Genomic DNA, 20,918 nt, shown 5'->3' with positions numbered 1-20,918 from the left:
GCGATATCAAACCTCTGACAGCATCCAAACAGTTAAACTGAACACTTCAACCAAAAACACATCTGGTGCCAATAATCCTTAAAGAGCTTAAGCACCTTAATGAGGGAGACGCAGCTTTTACTGCAGCATTAGATTTAAACCTGTCAGGTATTTCTCTGCACAGCGTGGGAATATTCAGACACAGAGCGGACAAAGAAGGAGGGCTAGAAATGTTTCATGCATGTTTAAAAAAACTACAACTCTGATTAGTGCTCATTTTTTTGTCATATAATGAATAAAGATGCAGGTATTTCTCAGTTCTAGGTTCTAATTTGCAGTTTTAAAAAGTCGTTTTTTTTTTTAATATTGTGCACGACAAAGCTGCATTAGAGTCGTGACATTTCCCCTCCGGTGTGGTGTGAGCAGGATGCAGAGCTCAGTGTAGATAAACCCAACGTTGAGACGAGCTCAGTGAAAAATGTGCAGTTTCATGCAGGAATGGATCCCAGCTTCACGGCGGCACTGTGAGCCCGCCTGCGTTTATCAGTGTTTCCTTCTGTTTCTACATGTTTATGTTCAGCCTGAGAGCCGCAGCATCTGTCCGCATGTCAAACACGGAGAAGCCCCAAAAATAGCTCGAGTCCGTCAGCTGCCGGCTGCTTTTCCACGTATCAGCGCGGCTGCTGTTAGAAGACGCGCTGAGATCTCTAACGCTGGACGTCTTCTTACATTCATCCTTTAACACGACCTGGATTTAAAAAACATTCAATATATGAGATTCCTCGTTTGATGACTTCATCCTCCTTTCCTTTTCTACACACTCCCCTCTTTTGCTTTTCTTTACCAAACTCTTTTTACTTTTTGTCCTAACTTTATGTTCTTGAATTGTGGGCTGCGGTGGTTCAGTGGTAGAGTCGGTCATCTCTCAACTGGAAGGTCGGGGGTTCAATCCCCAGCTCCTACAGCCACATGTCTGATGTGTCAGAGGAAATAAGGTTGGGAACACCCAGCTTAAGGGTTTATACGTGCTTCATCTGCTGATAATGGAAAATTGTTGCTATAATCATGAGGTAAAAACTAGAATGAAATCTCAATTTCCTCCTTATTTTAACACGCTGGGACAAAGGCCGCAAGCTAGCTGCTGCAACATTTGTGTTTGAAGCGGCTCCGTTGTTCACAGATCGCTGACGGAGCAACAGATGACATGAACGACTGTAAACTCTGCAGAGAGTCTCAAAAAACAGAACTGTGATGTTAGTGCATGGTACGCCCCTGTGAAGTTTCTCCTTCAATCTGAATGTCGGGGAGGCGTAATGAGGGGATGAAGTGAAAAGGGCTCATGATTGACTCTCCAACTTAGCTGGGATTTCAGTATTTTGTCTGAAATTTGAGCAACATCTTAATTAAAACAAAAACCAAAGACTCTGCCTTCTCATTCATTCGTCATAAAGAATACTTTGTGGAAAGAAAAATCCTTCTTGGAAAGAGTTTACATTTGTACAAAAAGACAGAAAGATGTCTTGTTTCCAGTGACTTAAAGGCATGTTGTTGTTGAAAAACGTCCTTCAGGAGGTCAAATCTGCCCCTATGTCTGCAGCAGCTGATTGATTATGTAATCTAAGTCTGGTTACTGCTGAAGGCTCTGACCTCGAGTTACATTGGAGAGGAACAGCTGCTGCTTCAGTCTTCTGGTGATTCAATTTTGGAGAAAAAAAAAGGCAGGAAAGCCCTGCTGGAACGGAGAGCAACTCTCTCCCTCTTTATTTTCCTGAACTCAGTCACACTTCCGTCCTCTGTCACTGCTGCTCCACTGGAGGGCGGATAAGATGGATTTAACCCCTAACACCACCACATTAGCCTCTTAGCTCAACACCGCTAAAGCCGTTAGCCCAGCCCCTGGTTTCACAGCTAGCCAGGCGTGCACACAGCGTGGGGCTGATAGGTTTACTCACTGCAGGGATTTAGCACGTCTTCGCGCGTGATGAAATACTGCAGGTGACCGGCCGAATGCCTCCGCTGAACGACTAACAGTGAGCCTGGGATCCAAGACAGGCACTGATGTATTAGACTGCACTTCAGAACATTATTCATCACTGCAGGAACAAATAGATTTAGGCAAGGGATATTCCCCCCAATATTTAGTAGTTTACTGTTTTCAACTATCAAAAATTGCAGGAAGACTCCTGCAGGAGCTGGGAATCGAACGTGAGCCACAGAAGAAGCATGGAAGTGTTTTTGGTGTCTCTATAGTTACAGATATTCAGTGACAGTAAATTAAAGGCAGTAGGTCACAGCTTGATCATTTCAGAGTGTTTGGAACTGAAGGCATTCATATTATAATTTAATCTTTCCAGAAACTCATTTTATGCAAGAGGTTTTTCCCCGTATTAATCTTTCAGAATATCCCAACGTGGAAAATAGTCTCATGCATAAATCTGCCTGCACTCGTAGGGAATCAAATTTCTTGTTCCTCCTGTTCTCTCCCTCTGACATTTTATTAGGTTTCTGTAAATGCGTGTCTACTTACTCTTTCTACGTTCACAGCTGTATTAGCTTGCTGTTGGTGGATTAAAAAAAAAAAGACAGGACTAGATTTGGAGAGGAGAGGAGAGGAGGTAGAATACTTTGCATAAGCAGAATTTTTGTAGTACTTTCTATTCCTTCTGTGGCCAGAAAAAAAAAGCAGAAGCACTACTACTTAAAACACAAAAACATGCAATGCTAATCTGCTGTGCAGGACAATTTTACAAGAATGCATTGAGGACATTTTTATTTATGTGACTAGGTTGACAGTTTTAGCTTGTTGCAGACTTGTGTGTCTTTTATAATCATTAGAACAAGGAGTGTGAGCGTGTGAGCAGGATATTATCCGATGAATTCACCTCGAGCGAGTATTCAGCAGGTAGGCCATCCTGTCATCCAATAAGGATTAAAAAATTATTATACAACCTATCATAGTAAAGAGGCAGCCACAGAAGCGACATGATTTTACTTCAATCCCAACATTCATCATAAAAATACCTTCTCAAATGCCAAGCCTAGCATGAAGTTGCCAATAGAAAGGAGCATATATGGCACATTGTTTTTCTACCCATGGGTGGTATGCTGCTTCTGTTTGAGTGTGTATGTTAACATAAGAACGCACTACTGTTATATTCCATGTACTGAAAATGTACGGAACAGTGACCCAAAGAACGCAGTTACAAACCATGCAGTGGATTGTGTAATTTTCTCCCACCCTTCCGTTCACAAAAATCATCAGAGCAGGGTTGCTCTGACTCTCACTTCCTCACTGTGATATCCGTTATCTAAGAAAAGAATCGAGGCGGTTACTGAAGGTCACCATGAACAACTGGGATAAACTACAAAGCACGCTGTTACAACTCGTAACTCCTCCCTTGTGTTTCAGTCTGCACTGCTCTCTGAGGCTCTTCTTGTTCCCTCCACTTCTCGCCTGAACCTTAAATTCTGTCAGGATTTGTTGTGGCTGCAGGAATGTGACACTAGCTCGCAGACTAAATATTCCAGCAAAGCAGAGTTGACACCACCAGACTGAGTACCAGGGTCTGCTGTGGTCTGATACACACAGCCTTTAAAGCTGTGGCTAATTTGGGGTCGTGGGAGCCACAAAGGTCACTGCTGGTGTCCAGAGGGCTTCCTTGAGACAGCTGCAGAGAAAACAGCCGTGCACTCTCAGAAGAAGAAATGGACCAGACAAACATAATGAGGACATGTTGGTCTGAAGGAAACATGTATGTCTTTTTGCTTGATTTTCTGGAATGGTTCAGAATTGAGCACAATTTATTCAAAATCATCAGCAGGTAAATTTGGTAATTAGGTTTTCCTAGTGTGGCTAACGTTAGCAGCGCTAGCATCACCAGCCTTCAGTCCTCCCTGTGGGTTAACGTCCACATGTCCATGCTGTATGTGGTTACATATTGTTCCAGTCGATATGTGACACAGCCTCCATACTACTTAATCTCAGTTTTCTAGATCAAAATACTGCTCCTCCTACAAGACGCTATCTGTTCACTGTGCTTGTTTACATCCAGGTAGTAGAGCGAGGAGAGCCGGCTCATTAACCGGAGTAATAAACCGTCTATGGCTACAGCTAGTGGCACAACATTTGACCGACATCGAGAATTTGTTCAACCAACTAGTAATTCTGGTGCAGACGTTTAACCTTTATGACGTTTAACCGTTTAGTCGAGAAAACCCTCGCATCTCTAAAGAAAACATAAGAAATTACTTCTAGCTAGCAGCTTTAAAAAACTCTTGATCAGAGCTCTCCGAGAGACGTTTTTAAGACCTCTAACAGCCTCGGCTACGATCAGTAAACTATGACTCAGCGATATGTTTAAATTCAAAGGAACAGCAGTCATTTGTTGTCACACTTTTAAAGAGCACAATCCTCCTGACACATCCAGCATCAGTGGAGTTGTAGATTAAATAATGGTTTGTTTTATGGAGCGCTTAAAAGGTTGTTTAATTAGACAACTTAACCATAATAATTGACGATACATTTGGATTGTTAAAGAATAATCTACATCAGAATGGAAATATTAGTAGCAAACATTTATCAAAAGAAAAAAAAAACATCTTTTTGATCGAGGATATTTCTTAAACTAATGTCATGCCTCATAGTTTGAGGATGTTTCATGAACTCGGCATCGAGCTTTAACTCCTCTCAGATGAGTGGAAACAGTCTTCATGCTCCAGCAGCACTGACACACTGAACTCTATTCACAAAGCTCTCCATGTATAGAAGACATACAGAGCTGTCATCCTATCTGCTTAGTCAACCAGACAGCATGACCAGATATACTGTTACCTTTCCCTCTGTGTGTGTGTGTGTGTGTGTGTGTGTGTGTGTGTGTGTGTGTGTGTGTGTGTGTGTGTGTGTGTGTGTGTGTGTGTGTGTGTGTGTGTGTGTGTGTGTGTGTGTGTGTGTGTAGTCACCTGTATGCAGCATCTAATCCTACCATTATAATCCTGACTTGCTCTACTGACCGACGGAGAGAAAAGAGTCGGACTGAGGGGGTTAGCGTGACATCTCAGAAGAATACAGATCTGCTGACTTTCCTCGAGTCCCGGACGACAACAGAGACCTTATTTAGTCATTAAGTCATCGAGCCAGTCCGCCGCTGAGCTGCTAATGCCTTTATCTAATAGTTAGGACAGAAAGGGCTTCAAACTGGGAGTCAGGTAACTAGAACTATAAACCTGACTGTATTCAATATCATCTGCTGTGTACATATCCCAGTCTGTCCAACTTTTTGTCCGTTTGCTTGTCTCTATGAATTTCTAATTTCAAGCAACCTGCCTCTTTCTTCCACTTCCTCAGCTCATCCCGTCTCAGCAGATTCCTGTTCACTGAAGGGTCTGGTTCTGCTCGTCGGTTTCTGCCTGTTAAAAGGGACGTCTTTCTTCTTTAAACTATTGACTGAAGTGCTTCACTCATGGTGTGTTAATGTTGGCTTTGGGTTCAAAACTGATTGATTAAAATGTTTGATTTTTCCCCAGTGAATTTCTTTTTGGTCCTTTATTTTGATAGGACAGCTAATAGAACAGGATATAAGGGAGCGAGAGAGTTGGGAATGACTTGAAGGAAAGGAGTCACACTCGAGTCCGAGGCCAACACATTTGGTGGTCTAACCACTAGGCCACCATCAGCAGCCCCTTGTTTGTTTTTCCATGCTGTCAAGAAGGTGTTATCTGTCTAGCGTCTGCCAGACTCCATGGGAGCTGAGAAGCCGTTAGTCAATGTCTTCTTTTCATCATAGAGATGCACCAATCCTGAAAACAGGACAAACAACATTACCGATGTTTAAAATAATTACGTTTTTAGCAGATTCTGAAACCAACAAGCTTTTATCCAGGCTTTTAGTGTAAGACTCCCACAATGCCAACATGATCTCTTTAAAGTTTGACATAACAGATCAGGGTTTGTCCAACAGGTGACTTCCTCTGTCCAATAGAAAACCTCTTCTCTGAGTTCGGTGAACTGTCAGCATTCAAGTGACACAGCGCAACAGATAAACATCCACCACTGACATCGCTTCATGCCACAGGATTAGTCGATGGGCGTCGTTAAACCGATGACTCGTGCAAACCTTTGTTATATAATCACTGAAAAAGAAAAGTGATGTTGAAATGTAATCTGAGGAGAAAAAGAAAACTTAAAACGCCAAAGTTAAGGTCAAATGAAAGAAAAGGTTAATGTGAATATTTAAAGGACACCCTGAACAGCGTCCTTATTAACCAGCTGGAAAAGACCTTGAACCTGGGGTATGAGCTCAGAAACTCAGGCTGCATTACTGCTGTGTGTTGGTATGCTCAGTATGAACGCACATGTGGGCTTTCTAACATCATCAAGCTAACTGACAAAGAGCTGGTTAGCCTCAGAGTTATTCTGCAGGTTGAACCGTTTTAAAAGCAGCTGAATGTATGAGCAGAGAGACGTCCAGGTTATTGGTGTGCTGAAACTTGAGAGATGGAGGAAGTGAAAATCCTCAGCAGTATTTGGTCAAACCTTTGCATGTGCAGCCGTGCATGCAGCTGACAGCTGACAGAACGGCTGCATGAGTTTGGTATCAGGAAGATAATCAGGTAACTTTAGATAGATGTGTGTGTACGATAAAGGAGTGCAGAGATAAAAGATTCTTCACTGGAAACACATTCAAAACACAAAAGAAGAACCGGCTTTTGGGTAGAAAAACATTTAGAGACTAAAAGCTGAGGGCCTACAACTGTTTCACGTTCAGAGGGAAATGTGATGAAAGGTAAGGGGCGGCAGCAGCTCAGTCTATAGGGACTTGGGTTGGGAATCGGAGGGTCTCCGGTTCAAGTCCCGGCACGGATTTAGTCCAGAAATTGGTCTGGTAGCTGGAGAGGTGCCAGTCCACTTCCTGAGGACTGTCGAGGTGCCCGGTGAGCAAGGCACCGAAGCCCAAAACTGCTCTGGAGCGCTCGCTGGGGGCAGCCCCTTCACTCTGAGACTTCTACATTAGTGCATGTCCATAGGATCCTGTTTGTGTAGCATGTTCATTAAACAGAGTGTAAAACACAGAATTTCCCCTCACGGGGTTAATAAAAGATAAATTATTATTAAGCATTGATTTTCATGCGATTTGGGTGTAACGTGTTTCAGCCAGTTCCAGTCTTTCATTAGAGGCTCATCAGATCGACCAATTCATTCGCTCGTTTCAAGCTGCACCGAGCTATTTTTAGGTGTTTGGGTGTGTGTGTGTGTGTGAGCTCCTCTAACAGCCTCAGCTACCATCAGTAAACTATGACTCTGCATAAAATCTGCACAAGCTCTAATGTAGAATCATTCCTACAGAAATCCCCGGCCAGCTTCACTCTGAGGCGGCTGACAGGTGATGAGAATAAACTCTGGTTCAAATACTGCTCAGCTAAGATGAAAAAAAATAAATCTTTTTCTTCATCCTTCAGTAAATCACTGTTCTGAAAAGACACGTTTCAGGTGGAGGTAGACCCTTTAGGTTCAACTAGTTCCACTTAACATTTAGCCTTGCACTGTTTGCAGACGGGGGAAATATTCCGCTGCGTGATTTACAGGAATATCGTAAATCAAAGATCGTCACGGGGCAGAGAAGGTATTTGTTGAAAGAATGTGACGGTAAAAATTCCTCTAAAACCAGTTTGAGAGTGAAACCTGACAACACAAGGCTACTACAAAGATTTCCCTGTTGCTAAGCCGTCCTTTTATTGAGAGAGAACAAAATAAAGATGCTCTGATGCGGGTTGCATCAGCTTTGCACGAGTTCAAACAAAGCATAGTTTGGACTTCTAACTCACCACAGACTTTATGCTATGCTAACATTTGGGATGTTGCACCAGCTGTCCCCCGTTGGCCTGCACTCGCACTGCTCCATGGCTGCGCATGCACAGAGATCGTAGCGGTCTCGCACAGACAGTCTATGGATCGTCGATGATCACAGGGATTAAACGTCACCACCCCCTCCCACTCGCTCGAGGTGAATTCATCCGATAAAATCCTGCTCACACTCTCACACTCCTTGTTTTAATGATTAGAAAAGGCATCGGTTGTCCATGTTGTGTTCCTGCGCATGAACAACAGTACCATACCGAAGCCCTAAATAAACTCTTCCAACCGCGGCCAAGGAAGTGTACCATGCGTGAGCACAGTTTAGAGCGCTCCCTCTAGTCAAACAAACTGGACTTTTGGGGTCTAACATGGTGGGATTGTCTCCACAGAGAGTGAGGGGGACGAGAGGCTGAGACTGTTCAAACAGCAGACTGATGGTTTGTTTAACGACCTGTTTGAGTAACTCTGGTTCACTCAGAGAGAGAGGGGGGAAAGTAGAGGAAGGGTGTGTCAACATCAGGTTAATGGTTTGTTGAAGTCTTCTGTGTTCAGCACAGTCGACTGCTCGGCCCTTTATTCATGAAACAACAAGTTTTTTTTTTATGAACAGAGACAAACACAGAGAGGAGAATATGCGCTTTAGATTCCTCTTATCGCCGTTACATAACTCACAATCTTTTCTTTCTTTCATATCAACAGCCGGTCGATCACTCCCATCAGCTTTGTTTCCTTTGAGTGTGATGTTGGGGTTGATTGTGTGACTCACGCTCATGAAGTTGTGTATAGAATGCAGATAGTCACATCTTTACACAGACGACGGGCCTGATTGAGGTTTTTTTACAGGCTGACTTAAAATCAGTGTCTTTCCTCAAGCATCACTCTGATGAACGCTTAACTCACTCACAGTGTGTCAGGAACTATTCATGTGTAATAATCCAATAAAACCCCAAGGACACAAACACCCACTGCGTCTGCAACTTTACTTTCTGTTAGTCATGTGCCAAACCTTCTACCTGGTGAATGGTTAGGGAGCATATTTTTTTCAGCACTCTACATTGCACTTTATTTACATTTTAAATCAGCCTTTAGATGGTAGTTTTGTGTGTTTTGGTGTCCATTGTGTATGCTCATCTCTGTACATTGAGAGGAATGTTAAACCAGAGAAGTATGTGCACACACATTTCGTCCAATCAAACGGATTCTGAAAACATGAACCCCGCGGAGACGCCGAGGAGTAAATAAACGAAGATTTAGGAGCTCAATCTACGGTTTTCTTTCCGTCTAGCAGCTCTCTCCTGCCAGGCCGGCCGATGATGACGACATGTTAGCGCCACACTAACAGAATCATGTCTGACTGTCTGTCTATCCATCAGCAGGCAGACGGGTTAGCAGCAGAACGACAGACATGAAACACCACCGGCAAATTCCTGGTCAGTATTGATCGATGTATCTTCTGCTGCAGTGTCTGATTTTTTATTCAGTTTACTTTGTTCTCTTTGTTTGTTCACTAACTTCCCCCCTCTTGTATTGTACGCGATCATTATTTCATCATATAGTGAAAATGTGAAGAATGAGTCCTGCAGTTTTGTCTATCTCCCTTCCGATGTTAATCTCGACAACGAAATAAATGACGAAATTATAAGAGACGAAACTCCGCTATTTGGCGATTTAATAAATAATATTACTTCATCATCTAATTGACGATAAATGTGACGAAAGGAAAACTACATTACAAGTGACGATTATCACGTACCCCCTCAGCTGTTCTAAAATCATTGTAAACCATAGCATACGTCTGCAAAGGTGTGCGTGTGTGGCGAGTGCAACAATGTGCAGCCTGGAGCCTCTGGCCTGCAGGTCCGTGAAGCCCCGCCCCCTGGAGCTTCTGATAATCAAAATAAAAGCTTGCGTCTGATTTCGTCAACTAAAATGATGTGCAATTTTAGTCAGTGACTAATTGACTAAATTAAATCAATAATATATGACTAAATATAAAGGACATTTTCGTCAGGAGACTATGACTATGACTAAATTAGAAAATGGTGTGAAGATTAACACTGCTCCCTTCCTCCTCTCTAATGTTTGTGTTGCTGTGGATTCCTGTAAGTGTGGAGAGGAGGAAGCAAACGGCAGCTGATGTCCATGTGACTTTTGACTATTTCTGTTTCTTTGCATATTATTTGTGTTTTTCTCTCTCTCTCTCTCTCTCTCTCTCTGTCTGTCTCTTCCTGATTACTTACTGAGCTTTTTTTTTTTATTCTTATAAGACATCTGAGTGAAAAGGCCCGCTCAGTGCTGAAGCTGTGATGCTTCTTCCGTGTGTGTGTGTGTGTTTGAGTCCACACCTTCTATTGAACCGCAGTCACCCGGAACACCTCATCACCTCTATCTCTCTACCTGTCGACTCATGTTCATCCTTCCCTCCTCCTTCACTACAAACCTTACCCGCATACTTCAAAGTCTCTCTGGCTGCATCTCATCAAATGAGCCGGTTTCCTCCACAGTCTAGAAACTGAACATGTCAGAATGGATTTGTTTGATCGAACGCGTACTTTAATAAAGTTGAGACAAGCAGCCATCTTTAACTGAATTTGAAGGGCACAACCGGCGTTAGGTCCAACTTTTAGTATCCCATAATCCACACAGAGCCAGAGTGCTGGTATAGGCAGCATCTTCTCTGCTAGTTTCTTAACTACGATTAAAATGTCTCATCAGGGTCTACTGGCCGCTAGGAATAACTGGAGGCGTGGCTTATATTACTGATAGTTGGAGATTGTAGCTAAGGTCCGCTTTAGTGTCGGCTCTTCGTCTGTTTCTAGATTGATCCAAATTGAGGCGGAGTTGGCATTTCCAACATGGCGACCTTCCTCGCTCTGAGCGTTCCCAACTTTCAGCGAGGTGATCTGGCATTGAATTGACGCTTTACAAATAATGACTGATTGACCTCACTAAGAATACGTCCATGTTTTATACAGTCTATTGACTCATCTTGGATCCAGTCTTCAAAGGAACTGCAGTTTTCCACATCAACATCATTTCTAAACTCCAAAGGTCACCGCTTGTGAATTTATTGTTGCTTCGTCCAACTTTTAATACAAAGTCCATGATGTGTCTCCTTTCCTCTGAAATCCCTCTCTTCCCCCTGCATCCTCATCCTCTCGTCTTCTTCTGTCTCACATTTCCTCTCATCCTCCTCTTTTATAAATGATCCTTCCTTCCCTACTAGGCAGCAGCTAACACCTAGAAATGACACAAACTTTACATTTGTGTGTGGCAATGTGTGTGTCCACGCCCTGCTTCACCTGAGGCTGCTATTTTCCTGTCAGCGTTGAGACCTTTCTGAAAACCAACCGCTCCCAAACACACACACACACACACACACTTTTATATAACTATCAGGAACTATAAAATACCATATCAGTGATGTGACTAAGCCTCGATGGCATCACGTGAAGTTAAGGCTTGTCATTGTAGGGTGTCTTTTTTATGTGTGTGTGTGTGTGTGTGTGTGTGTGTGTGTGTGTGTGTGTGTGTGTGTGTGTGTGTGTGTGTGTGTGTGTGTGTGTGTGTTTGATTTAATTGTGCAATCATCCCTCAGGTCTGTATTTTCTGTACACAAATTCACAAACACACATTTATACATAGCACAGATTATAAATGGCAGTGTGTAGCTATAACCATTGTTTACTACGCACACGTGTGTGTGTGTCCGTGTGTGTGTGTGTGTGTGTGTGTGATCGTGTGGAAATTGAACACGGCTGTATCTCGCTGTTGAAAGCTCTTTGCTATTCCACACACACACGCTGCTGCCAGCACATTCTCAGTTCACCTTCAGCACAGAGTGCAGGATGAGGAACACGTGCGCACACGCGCGCGCACACACACACAATTTTCACTTAATACACTCCAGAGGATTGAGGTCAGGTTGACTGTTGTTTTGGTGGAATTTTCCTTTAAAGATGTCTTAACAAAGAGAATAAATCCAATTCTAAGACACTAATTCAATCCTGGTGGGTAAAAATGACATCAGGGGGAAATGAGGGACGGGAAAAAAAAATGAACATAGAGAAAAAAGAAGAGGGAGGGAGGGAAGAAGGTGGATAGGGAGAATGAAAAAAGGAAGGAAGTGGCTGTGGAGAGAGGTGAAGGCGCTAACTGAGCGTGTGCAGATGGAGAGGTGACAGGAGCAGAGATGGTCGATTGGTTCATAATGACACCCTGATATAGCCTGGACAGAAATCAATAAGCTGTCTGCGACTCGCCAATACAACCTGAAGGTCCCGTGACGACGCTGCTTCAGATCACTGCTTCACCTCCGATCGCTCACGTGTGTTTTCTAACAAACGGGACAGCAGGTGGTGACAGGCTGCAATAAGCCGGACGATAACGCTGAAAATGAACAGCTAATGGGGATGAATCAGAAGTTTTATCTTTTCCTAGGGGGGCATGCCAGAACCCTGAATATTCAAATGTGACAATGAATAGTAAGGCTGGGTATCATAAAAGAATGAAGGTAGCAGCACCTTAAAACGTGATACTGATACATTTCTTTAGCCGTTTTTTAAAATATGCACTTGTGTTGCTTACTCACACGTCCCTCACAACATGTAACACTCAGAGCCTCTGGAAACCCAAATCCTCAATAAGAATCTCACTCTCTACCTCTTTTATTCATGATTTCATGTTCATAATATCAACTCTCTAAAAGTATTAGAAATGACCTTCCAACCATCTTTGAAAATGTCCTGATATTGGGTGTGAAGTGGGCGGGGTTAGCTCTGAGATTTACTACACATGATTGACATGTGCCAATCAAAGCATGAGCTGCCCCGCCCACACAGTCCTGAGAAGTGATGTAAACTGGACTAAATAAACTGTTTATGAACAACCTTTTCTAATCAATGCTTATTTTCTCTCTGATTTTTGTGGATGCTTAATGAGACGTTACATGTTGATACATCACATGTGGATTTTTTTTATATTTTAAGTCAAGTTTCCAGAGGCTTTAACTATGAACACACAACTATGTTCTGTTGGCTGTGGCTCACTGGTAGAGTTCGTGGTCTCAAGTACGGGAAGGTTGGGGGTTCGATCCCCAGCTCCTGCAGCCACATGTCCGACATGTCCTTGGACAAGACATTTAACCCCAAGTTGCACCCGCTGCTTCATCGGCGGCGTACAGATGTGTATGAATTGTTACTCCTGATGGTCACTTGTCACAGCAGCCTCTACCATCAGTGTGTGAATGTGTACGTGTGACCTGCGGTGTCAAAAAGCTTCGAGTAGTCAGAAGATTAGAAAAGAAATATACAAGCTTTTTACCATTTACCACTCTGATGTGGACTTTACAGACATGAGGGATCTATGCTGTTATGTCGGTAAGTTCAGCCCTTTGGGAGGCAAGACAGGAAGCTATACCCCGAGTCTACCTTTAAACACCAACAGGAGATAGAAACACGTAGTCCATCTTGATAGTCACCTTGTAGCGCAACATTTGTCACGACTTCTTTGATTCTGTGTCTCTGGGTCGCGTCATCTAACAAAGTTGAGTCAGTTCAGTATATTTTAAGTATAAGGCTGATTGTCTTTCTTCATTACATGTCACAATAGTATACATGTTTCTGATTTAGTTTAAAATGCCGCTAACTTCAATCTCAAAATGACACGTGATCTTGAAGTAGTCAGTGTGCCTTCATGTCTGCAGTGTGATCAGAGTGTGAGCTCTTCACAGGCCTGTTATGATGCCCCGAGGAGAGATTTATCTGAGCGCCAACTCTCTACTTAATTAGACATGACTGTGTGTGTATGTGCGTGTGTGCGTGGCAGATGGCAGGAGTGCCCCCGCTGGTTTTGTGCCATGTTGGTAAAGTACCAGGATATGATACCACCAGCTCTGAATCACACACACGCGATCCGCCCTGACCGTCCCTCTCCTCGGTTATCTGACAGCAGAAGTGACTCATGTGTTCAAACCACAGGATGTCTAAAAGCCCTGTCACGTTTCATCCTAAAGGTTTTAAACTTCAGGCACAAACTCAACTCATTTCCCTTAAAATCCTGCATCAGATGCAGATCAAACCGCAGCGCTAGTGCTTCCTGTCCGTCTGAATCCGAGCTGAGATCAAACCAGAACACTTCCAGGCTGACGTCTGTCGTCTTAACATCATCAAGAATCAGCTCAGATAAAAAAGGAACAACATCCTCTCTTACATAATCAAGCCGTGCTTCACAATGCTCAATCATCGTCTGTGGTTTGATAGTCTCAAAGTCTTTACAAAATAAAAGACGACGTGTGCAGTACACGACCTGAGTTCACCAGCTTCCTAAAGACGAACAGGCCTCGACAATATGAGAGAAATATGCTAATAACACGAGGTGCAATAAATAAAGAATCATCAAAGAGTGAAGGGTTGTCACCAGCTTTTACACTTTGATATGATACTATTGAAAATAAATGATGTTGATAACAGTTTTGAAACCATGGCCGCGTTTGTCCTCCATATAAAAAACTCCGCCTTAGTATCACCCTGGTCAAAGTCTGTTTTCATTAAGAACATTTCTTCAGAGGACAGCGCTTGGAGATTTATCATCACTAACAGCAATTACAGAATCACACTGATGGGGTGGTGTCGCTGTATAGTAATTGGTAAAGATGGGACAGGTCTGCTCTAATATCTGCATCAGGTCTGATATTGGTGTAATTCACGTATCGGATATCAGACTGACGGCACAGATCCACGTCACATATCAAGTAAGATGGTCTGGCACTTTAAACGTTCTCAGCTCGCACAGTCTCACGTCGAAGCGATCGGACTGAACTGTAAGAAGTGTTCACGAATCGTCTCCATGACGACGTTCAGACGAGATGGAAGTTAGGTCAAGTCATATTTATTTATAAAGCACATTTAAAAACAGCAACAGCTGTCCAAAGTGCTGTACAATACATAAAAAAACAACAACTTGAGATCACAACATCCACAGGAAAGAGAGAAATATACATGTATACATACATATATAAAGAAAGAATATATAAAGAAAGCACCAAAGGAACCTGAGAGAAATGGTCTATTCAGGACCAGAGGACTCAAATGCTAAAATATAAAAGCATGTCTTTAGACTTAAAAGAGTCAACAGAGGGTGCAGACCTGATGGGATGAGGGAGGAACTCTTCTGTGTGATCAAAAGTACAAAATACCGCTTCCTGTTTGTGAAGCCAGCACACAGCGTTGTGTAGCCTTACACAGAATACCAACAACAATAAAACTATTAATCCTGTCTGCCAAAAGATCAGAATCAGAACCATATCAGTACATTTCTATCAGAATCAGGTCAGACCTGGAAAAAGTGGATGGTGCATCTCTGTGAATCAGTCCGCTGCTGCCAAAGAAGAAGAAAAGGGTGAAACGTGTTTGGTGGATATCAGAGTTGTTTTTTTTTTAATACAGCCTTGAGCGTGGACTTGAGTTGAGACATTAGGGACATGTCTCTAATTCTCAGCTAACTGAATTCCCCCGGCCGATGGGTTCGTCTGGTTGAACATACGTGTGGAGGGATGGTTCATCTGATAGCTTGTCAGCTTGTCAGCGCCTGAGAATCTAAACAGACCACCGCGGCTCTATCTCTCTTTCTGATCTCTGGCAGCTTTTAGTTAGGAATATGACCACATCACTTTTATTTTAAAGCTTTGGCACTTTACGACACTATTATTATTGTCTATCTGCTTGTCTTCATGTTGTAAACTCCTGGATCTCTCTTGAATCCAACAGGAATCTAAAAAGCTTTTTTTTTTCCCACCCCTGAGTCCGCCCCCCCATTAACCTGCAGGTAGCTGAAAAGTAACACAAGCTTTATTTATCTGCATGAAAAAAGTGAAAGCATGAATATTGTATCCAGGAGGTCTTCTTCCAATGGGGAGATCAATATTTTGAACTCTTTGCAAACGCCTGGGACGGAGTGACTTAAAATCAGAAAACATGGACACTGTGGACCAGGGGAAGCGGTTGACTTTGCCTTCTGCAGTGTTTAAGAAGTTTGGATTCGTCTGCCCAGACTCTCTGTGAATGCTCAGCGACCTTCAGCAGTCGATCCTCAGCCACAGTCTTATCTGTCAGCTGTCTGTTTACAGGACTCGGGGTCAGCTCTCTTAACCCTCATCATGTGATCAATGACATCCGACTCGTGCTCCTCTGGCCTGCTGATTTTCTGCAGCTGTGCGGAGCTGACACTTTGATTCTGTACGTACAGAAGACGGTGAGCTTGTTCATATCAGTCACAGATGGTTTAACCGTTAGAGCATCCTCTTTTTTATGCATGAATTATTTAGATTCTTGTGGTTTTGGTTCCTCTTATTAGACGACTGAAACTGCTCAATTATAGCAAGGTGATTTCCAACAATGTGAACACCTTTGTTTTTGTTTGTTTTTTTACATTAGGGACATTTATAAGCTCTAACTTTGCATAAAATCAGAGCGGAGCCGTTTGTTTTTAAAGGCTTTGTGTGATTCATTGTCAAGTTCAATTCTCCCCTTTTGGACATCTCTTATAAACAGGGGGCTGCTGAATTGGTACATGTCTCAAAAAGGTCCCATAAAAGTGACTCTATAAGCTTCTCTTTCTTAACTTCACTCGTTCCCCATGACAAACCACTGATTCCAGTGTAAGAGAGGTACAACTCCCGTCACACAACAACCCCCTCCTGCCTATTGCTGACAAAGACAGGAGTTGTTGAGGGCCAAATAGAAAATAGAAGCTGCTAACGATGAACATCTGAGAGCAGTGAAACAGACAGACAGGCAGCAAAGGGCAGCCTGCTTAACAAACATCAAAGAGCGCACGCACACACACACACACACACACACACTCACACACTCACACACTCACACACTCACACACTCACACACTCACACACTCACAGCTGGTAAAATCCACCCCCATCCAGCCCTGCTCCTCTCCCTCTCTCTCTCCCTCTCTCTCCCTCTCTCTCTCTCTCTCTCTCTCTCTCTCTCTCTGATGGCCCACTTCCAGTTTTAACCTCTGCTTATTCATTACCCAATCAACATGAGCAGCACTCACATCCACTCATTCTAAATCCAGGCAGAAATAATCCACATGTCAAGCCGTGCTAAGTGTCTCAAGCTAACTCACAAAGCTTCATTTTAAATGTAGCCACGTTTTTTTGTTTTTTTTTAAACTTCGTTGTAGCGCTGAATGAGGAAGTGAGGGGGGGTAGTGCCAGACAAGAAGAACAGGAGTGCTTATCAGTTTGTCATAAACTGACATGCACTCCTGAATTTCAGGAGGACCGGCCCTGGAATCTTCCTGATCTGGTTGTTCACACATGCACCTTACAGTGGGAGACTATCCCTGTCAGACAGGGGGGGGGGGGGGGGGGGGGGGGAACGGGTCTCCTGAGGTGAGACGTGACGGGATAAGGCGAAGCAAAATAGTCCGCTATACGACGCTATCATGAGAATTTTTACTTTCAACAACGCTAAGTGTTGTTTGACAAGCGGCGAAGAATAGAAAACGTAACGCAGCAGTTTGATTACGTGCACAGAGATCGTAGAGGTCACGTGCAGACAACATATGGTTCCAGGTGAATTCTCCTGATAATATCCGGCTGTTTGCGTTCACACGTCACCTCCTTCTGCAATTATCAGTTGTTTTTCAGGATATTTCTGCAAGTGTGAATGCACTAATAGTTTGCAGAAAAGCCTCAGATTTAGCTCTGTATACATTCATGACTTCATTTAAGAATGAAATACTCATTAACAGCTTATACTAACGCAGGGCCGTTGTTCCAATGTCATCAGTCGGCTAAATACCAAAACAGCTCACCAAAACCATGAAGAACACAGTCTAATTATCTCTGTATATTACTCGGGGTGGGAATCAGCAGATACCCTGACTAAAATGTGGGGGCGCTGGTGGCTGGTCCTCCAAAGCGGGCGGCCCAGGTTTGAATCCGGCCTGTGGCTCCTTTTCCGCATGTCATTCCTCACTCACTCTCTCTCTCAGATTTCCATCTCTATCCACGGTCCTATCTCTCCATTAAAGGCACAAAAGCCCAAAAATAAATCTTAAACAGAAAAAACTGAAATGTGTTGTTTTCATTTCTAGCGAAGCTTTGACTTCAGTTGAAAATATTCAATAAATAACCTCAAAATAGTTCATCAGATGCGCACTCTTACATGAGAAAAATACCTCAGCTTTAATATTTGAGCATATTAAAAGTAAAAACAAATAATCGTTCAATAATCGTAATCGAGGTAAAATGTTCAATTAATCGTGATATTGATTTGAGCTCATATCGCTCAGCCTTATTGTGCTGTAGCCATATTTCCCCACCTCTGGTTGATACACACAAACACCATACAGATGTAAATGTACTTGTATTTCTTTAAAAAAAACATTAAACCCACATTCTCTTTACATTTCTTTATTGTGACTGTATCGTTTTGTAAACCATCTGTATTCATCTGTATGTATTTGAACATTATCAGCTTGTAATTTTAACTGAAACACAAACTGTGTGTGTAGACACGTTATAGAAAACCGTGATCCTGCACAGCTCTGTCACTCTTATCTGTGTCACTCCTTCATTTCGTGTTTTATTTTGAGTTTAGCTTTAGAAATGCAATCGTTGGCTTCCCATGCTTGTGAAGCCTTTTGAATTGAGCTGATATTGCGTGAAGAAATGATTCTAAAACGGGCCGAATAAGAAGATATCCTGAATATGCATCGCAGAGACTTCAGCGTCTCAACGCAAACGCAGCAGCAAACAATAAAGCTATTAAATCAATGACATGACAAAGGACATGATTAGGTAATCTAGAGGGAATAGAAAGGTTCATTTAGTTGTATTTTCTTACCTTCATGTCGTTCATGATGAGCTGGAAGAGCCCTCCCAAGGCGCTGCATTCCTTCTCTATACCCGCATCCATTTTTCCACAGGCTCGGAAAAAAATCCTCCTGAACTTCCCAAACTTTTTTTTTTTTTTTTTTTTTTACCTCCAGCAACAAAACTTCCCAACAAGTTCTGAAATACTCCAAGGTGGCCCCTTTTTTTCTATTGATGTTATAAGGGAGAGAGAGTTACAACACCCAGAGGGCAAAGTTCACCTTTTAAAAAAAAAAAAAAAAAAAAGCCAAAAAACTGAAGAAGAAAAAAAAAAATCACACAGGAGTTTAAAAAAAAAAAAAAAAAAATCCAGGTCGACAATTTGAGGCTTTTAGTCAGCCGATACTACCAGCCGGCCAACTTGATACACCTCCGAAAAAACACCACATCATGCCTGAATCACAGAGCAGACTGTCTGGAAAATGTCTGAGAGGGTTTTTAAAAAAAAGAAAAAAAGTTGAGCCCCGGCCGGTAGAGGGAAAACACAGCTAACCGCAGCTAGCTTACTCCGCTAGCAACCTGTGACTGTGACTGTGTGTGTGTGTGTGTGTGTGTGTGTGTGTGTTTGCTCTCCAAACGACAACACACACACTCCGCGATCAATCAGGTCGACTAAAAAGATCGATACCGTTCTTATCCGATGTCAGGCTCCAGGTAAATCCGCCACTAGTTTGGTTTTTCCGGAGACGAACACGTCTGATTTCACGTTGTTTTCTCCCGAGTTTTGGACGACCGAGCCGCCGCTTTCCTCCGGTTACTCCTCCAACAGCCAACGGGAGTCCTAACCTGAAGTGAATGATGCTGCGTTCACGTACTCATCGGACGGTTAGATTTACCCAAAGTTGGGATGTCGTTCTTCCGACTTCAACGTGTTTACGAGCTTCAAGTGGGAAAAAAAATTGAAGCTACAAATAAAAATATATATATTTTATTTAACTAGAACTAACAAAAGTCGCTCTACGTGAAGAGAAACACATACTCAGAAAGTAACGTAATACACCTGATTTCAAATACAATAAAAAAAAGTATATGCAATATATGAATTAAGATTATTTTACGTTTAAATTTAGCAGTTTATTTTGTTTTTTTATTGTTCTGCGTCGTATGTTAAAGTCAGTCAAAGTCGTGTACCAACTATCCCGGACCTTCTGAGTTTTCATTTAATCTTAAAATGCCATTAAAGATATTTTTCCAAGTAGGAGGTTGATTTTTCCGATTATTCCAGTGTCACGCGAATGCTGAGTGAATGTAAACCTGAGCGCCGCAAAAAGCCGGACCCAGTGACAAGCCTCACATCCGGCCAGATGTTTCAAAATAAAGCGTTACATCAAACTATCAGAAAGTGTATTTCTTCTGATGTCTTTGTAAGCAATGTAGAGGTGATTAGCTAGTTAATATAAGATATATATTTACATGTGTGTTGTATTTTTATTTATTTACATCCATTTACATAAATGGCTTACAACCAACATGAGCAGCTCCAGAGATGAATGAAGAATAATAACACTGAGGTCACAAGCAATGTGGAGGTGACTAGAAATGTAATAAGATACATATTTACACATCAGACACAAAAAAAACCAAGCTTTAGGAAAGAGAACAAATGTAGTATACATGCAGGCGGCTACATCATAGTTGCATTCAGACGAATCAAGTTATGTATTCATGATACGCATTCAGTATCATTGCTTGAAACCCTTTATTTCAAGGGGTGCAGATGGCTTAATTGTCGCGCCCGGCTCTAGTCCTCCAAGCAGGCAGCCCAGGTTCGTTGTAATACTGAGGAACACTTTTTTGCAGTAGTGATAACAAACTTTATTGTGTAAACGATCAACCAACTTACTAAATTAAGAGAACAATTAACCAAAACTACATAAAACCTGTCACTATAACTTCGGCTACACCTGACATGTCAGACTACAATCACTGACACCTTCAGGCTTCAATTCCTAAAATGAAAAATGAGACAACATTGAAATCTGTGTTTACTCATTTCTGGAGATTCATTTTCAAATATCTGCAGGTTTACATAAATCCAAAAAAATATCCAAAGAATCTGAGAGCATGATCAAGACCTGTTTTACATTAATCACAGCTGTGACATAAAGAAAGAAAATACAAAACACGTGGTCTATGCATGTTGTTTATTTTACAGCATACTAATATAATGCAGCAATGAGGTGTATG

The 20,918-nt window shown here is 42.4% G+C and overlaps 1 protein-coding gene across 3 annotated transcripts in view; it reads right to left on the bottom strand.

The window, feature by feature from the left end:
- mtss1 (MTSS I-BAR domain containing 1) overlaps window positions 1–19,519 on the bottom strand; it is a 53,506-nt gene extending 33,987 nt beyond the window's left edge. For 2 of the 3 annotated variants that reach the window (XM_065955231.1, XM_065955232.1), the window contains exon 1: window positions 18,703–19,519. In XM_065955231.1, coding sequence (XP_065811303.1) covers window positions 18,703–18,774 — 72 coding nt within the window. In that variant the 5' untranslated portion in view covers window positions 18,775–19,519. The remainder of the gene's footprint in view (window positions 1–18,702) is intronic. The other variant, XM_020652155.3, reaches the window with a different exon arrangement.
- Between the last annotated feature and the right edge of the window lie 1,399 nt (window positions 19,520–20,918).

The sequence above is a fragment of the Labrus bergylta genome, chromosome 5, assembly GCF_963930695.1.
Source record: "Labrus bergylta chromosome 5, fLabBer1.1, whole genome shotgun sequence".
NCBI lineage: Eukaryota > Metazoa > Chordata > Actinopteri > Labriformes > Labridae > Labrus > Labrus bergylta.
The sequence above is the reverse complement of the archived record's forward strand: the minus strand, read 5'-3'. Positions and strand labels throughout refer to the sequence as shown.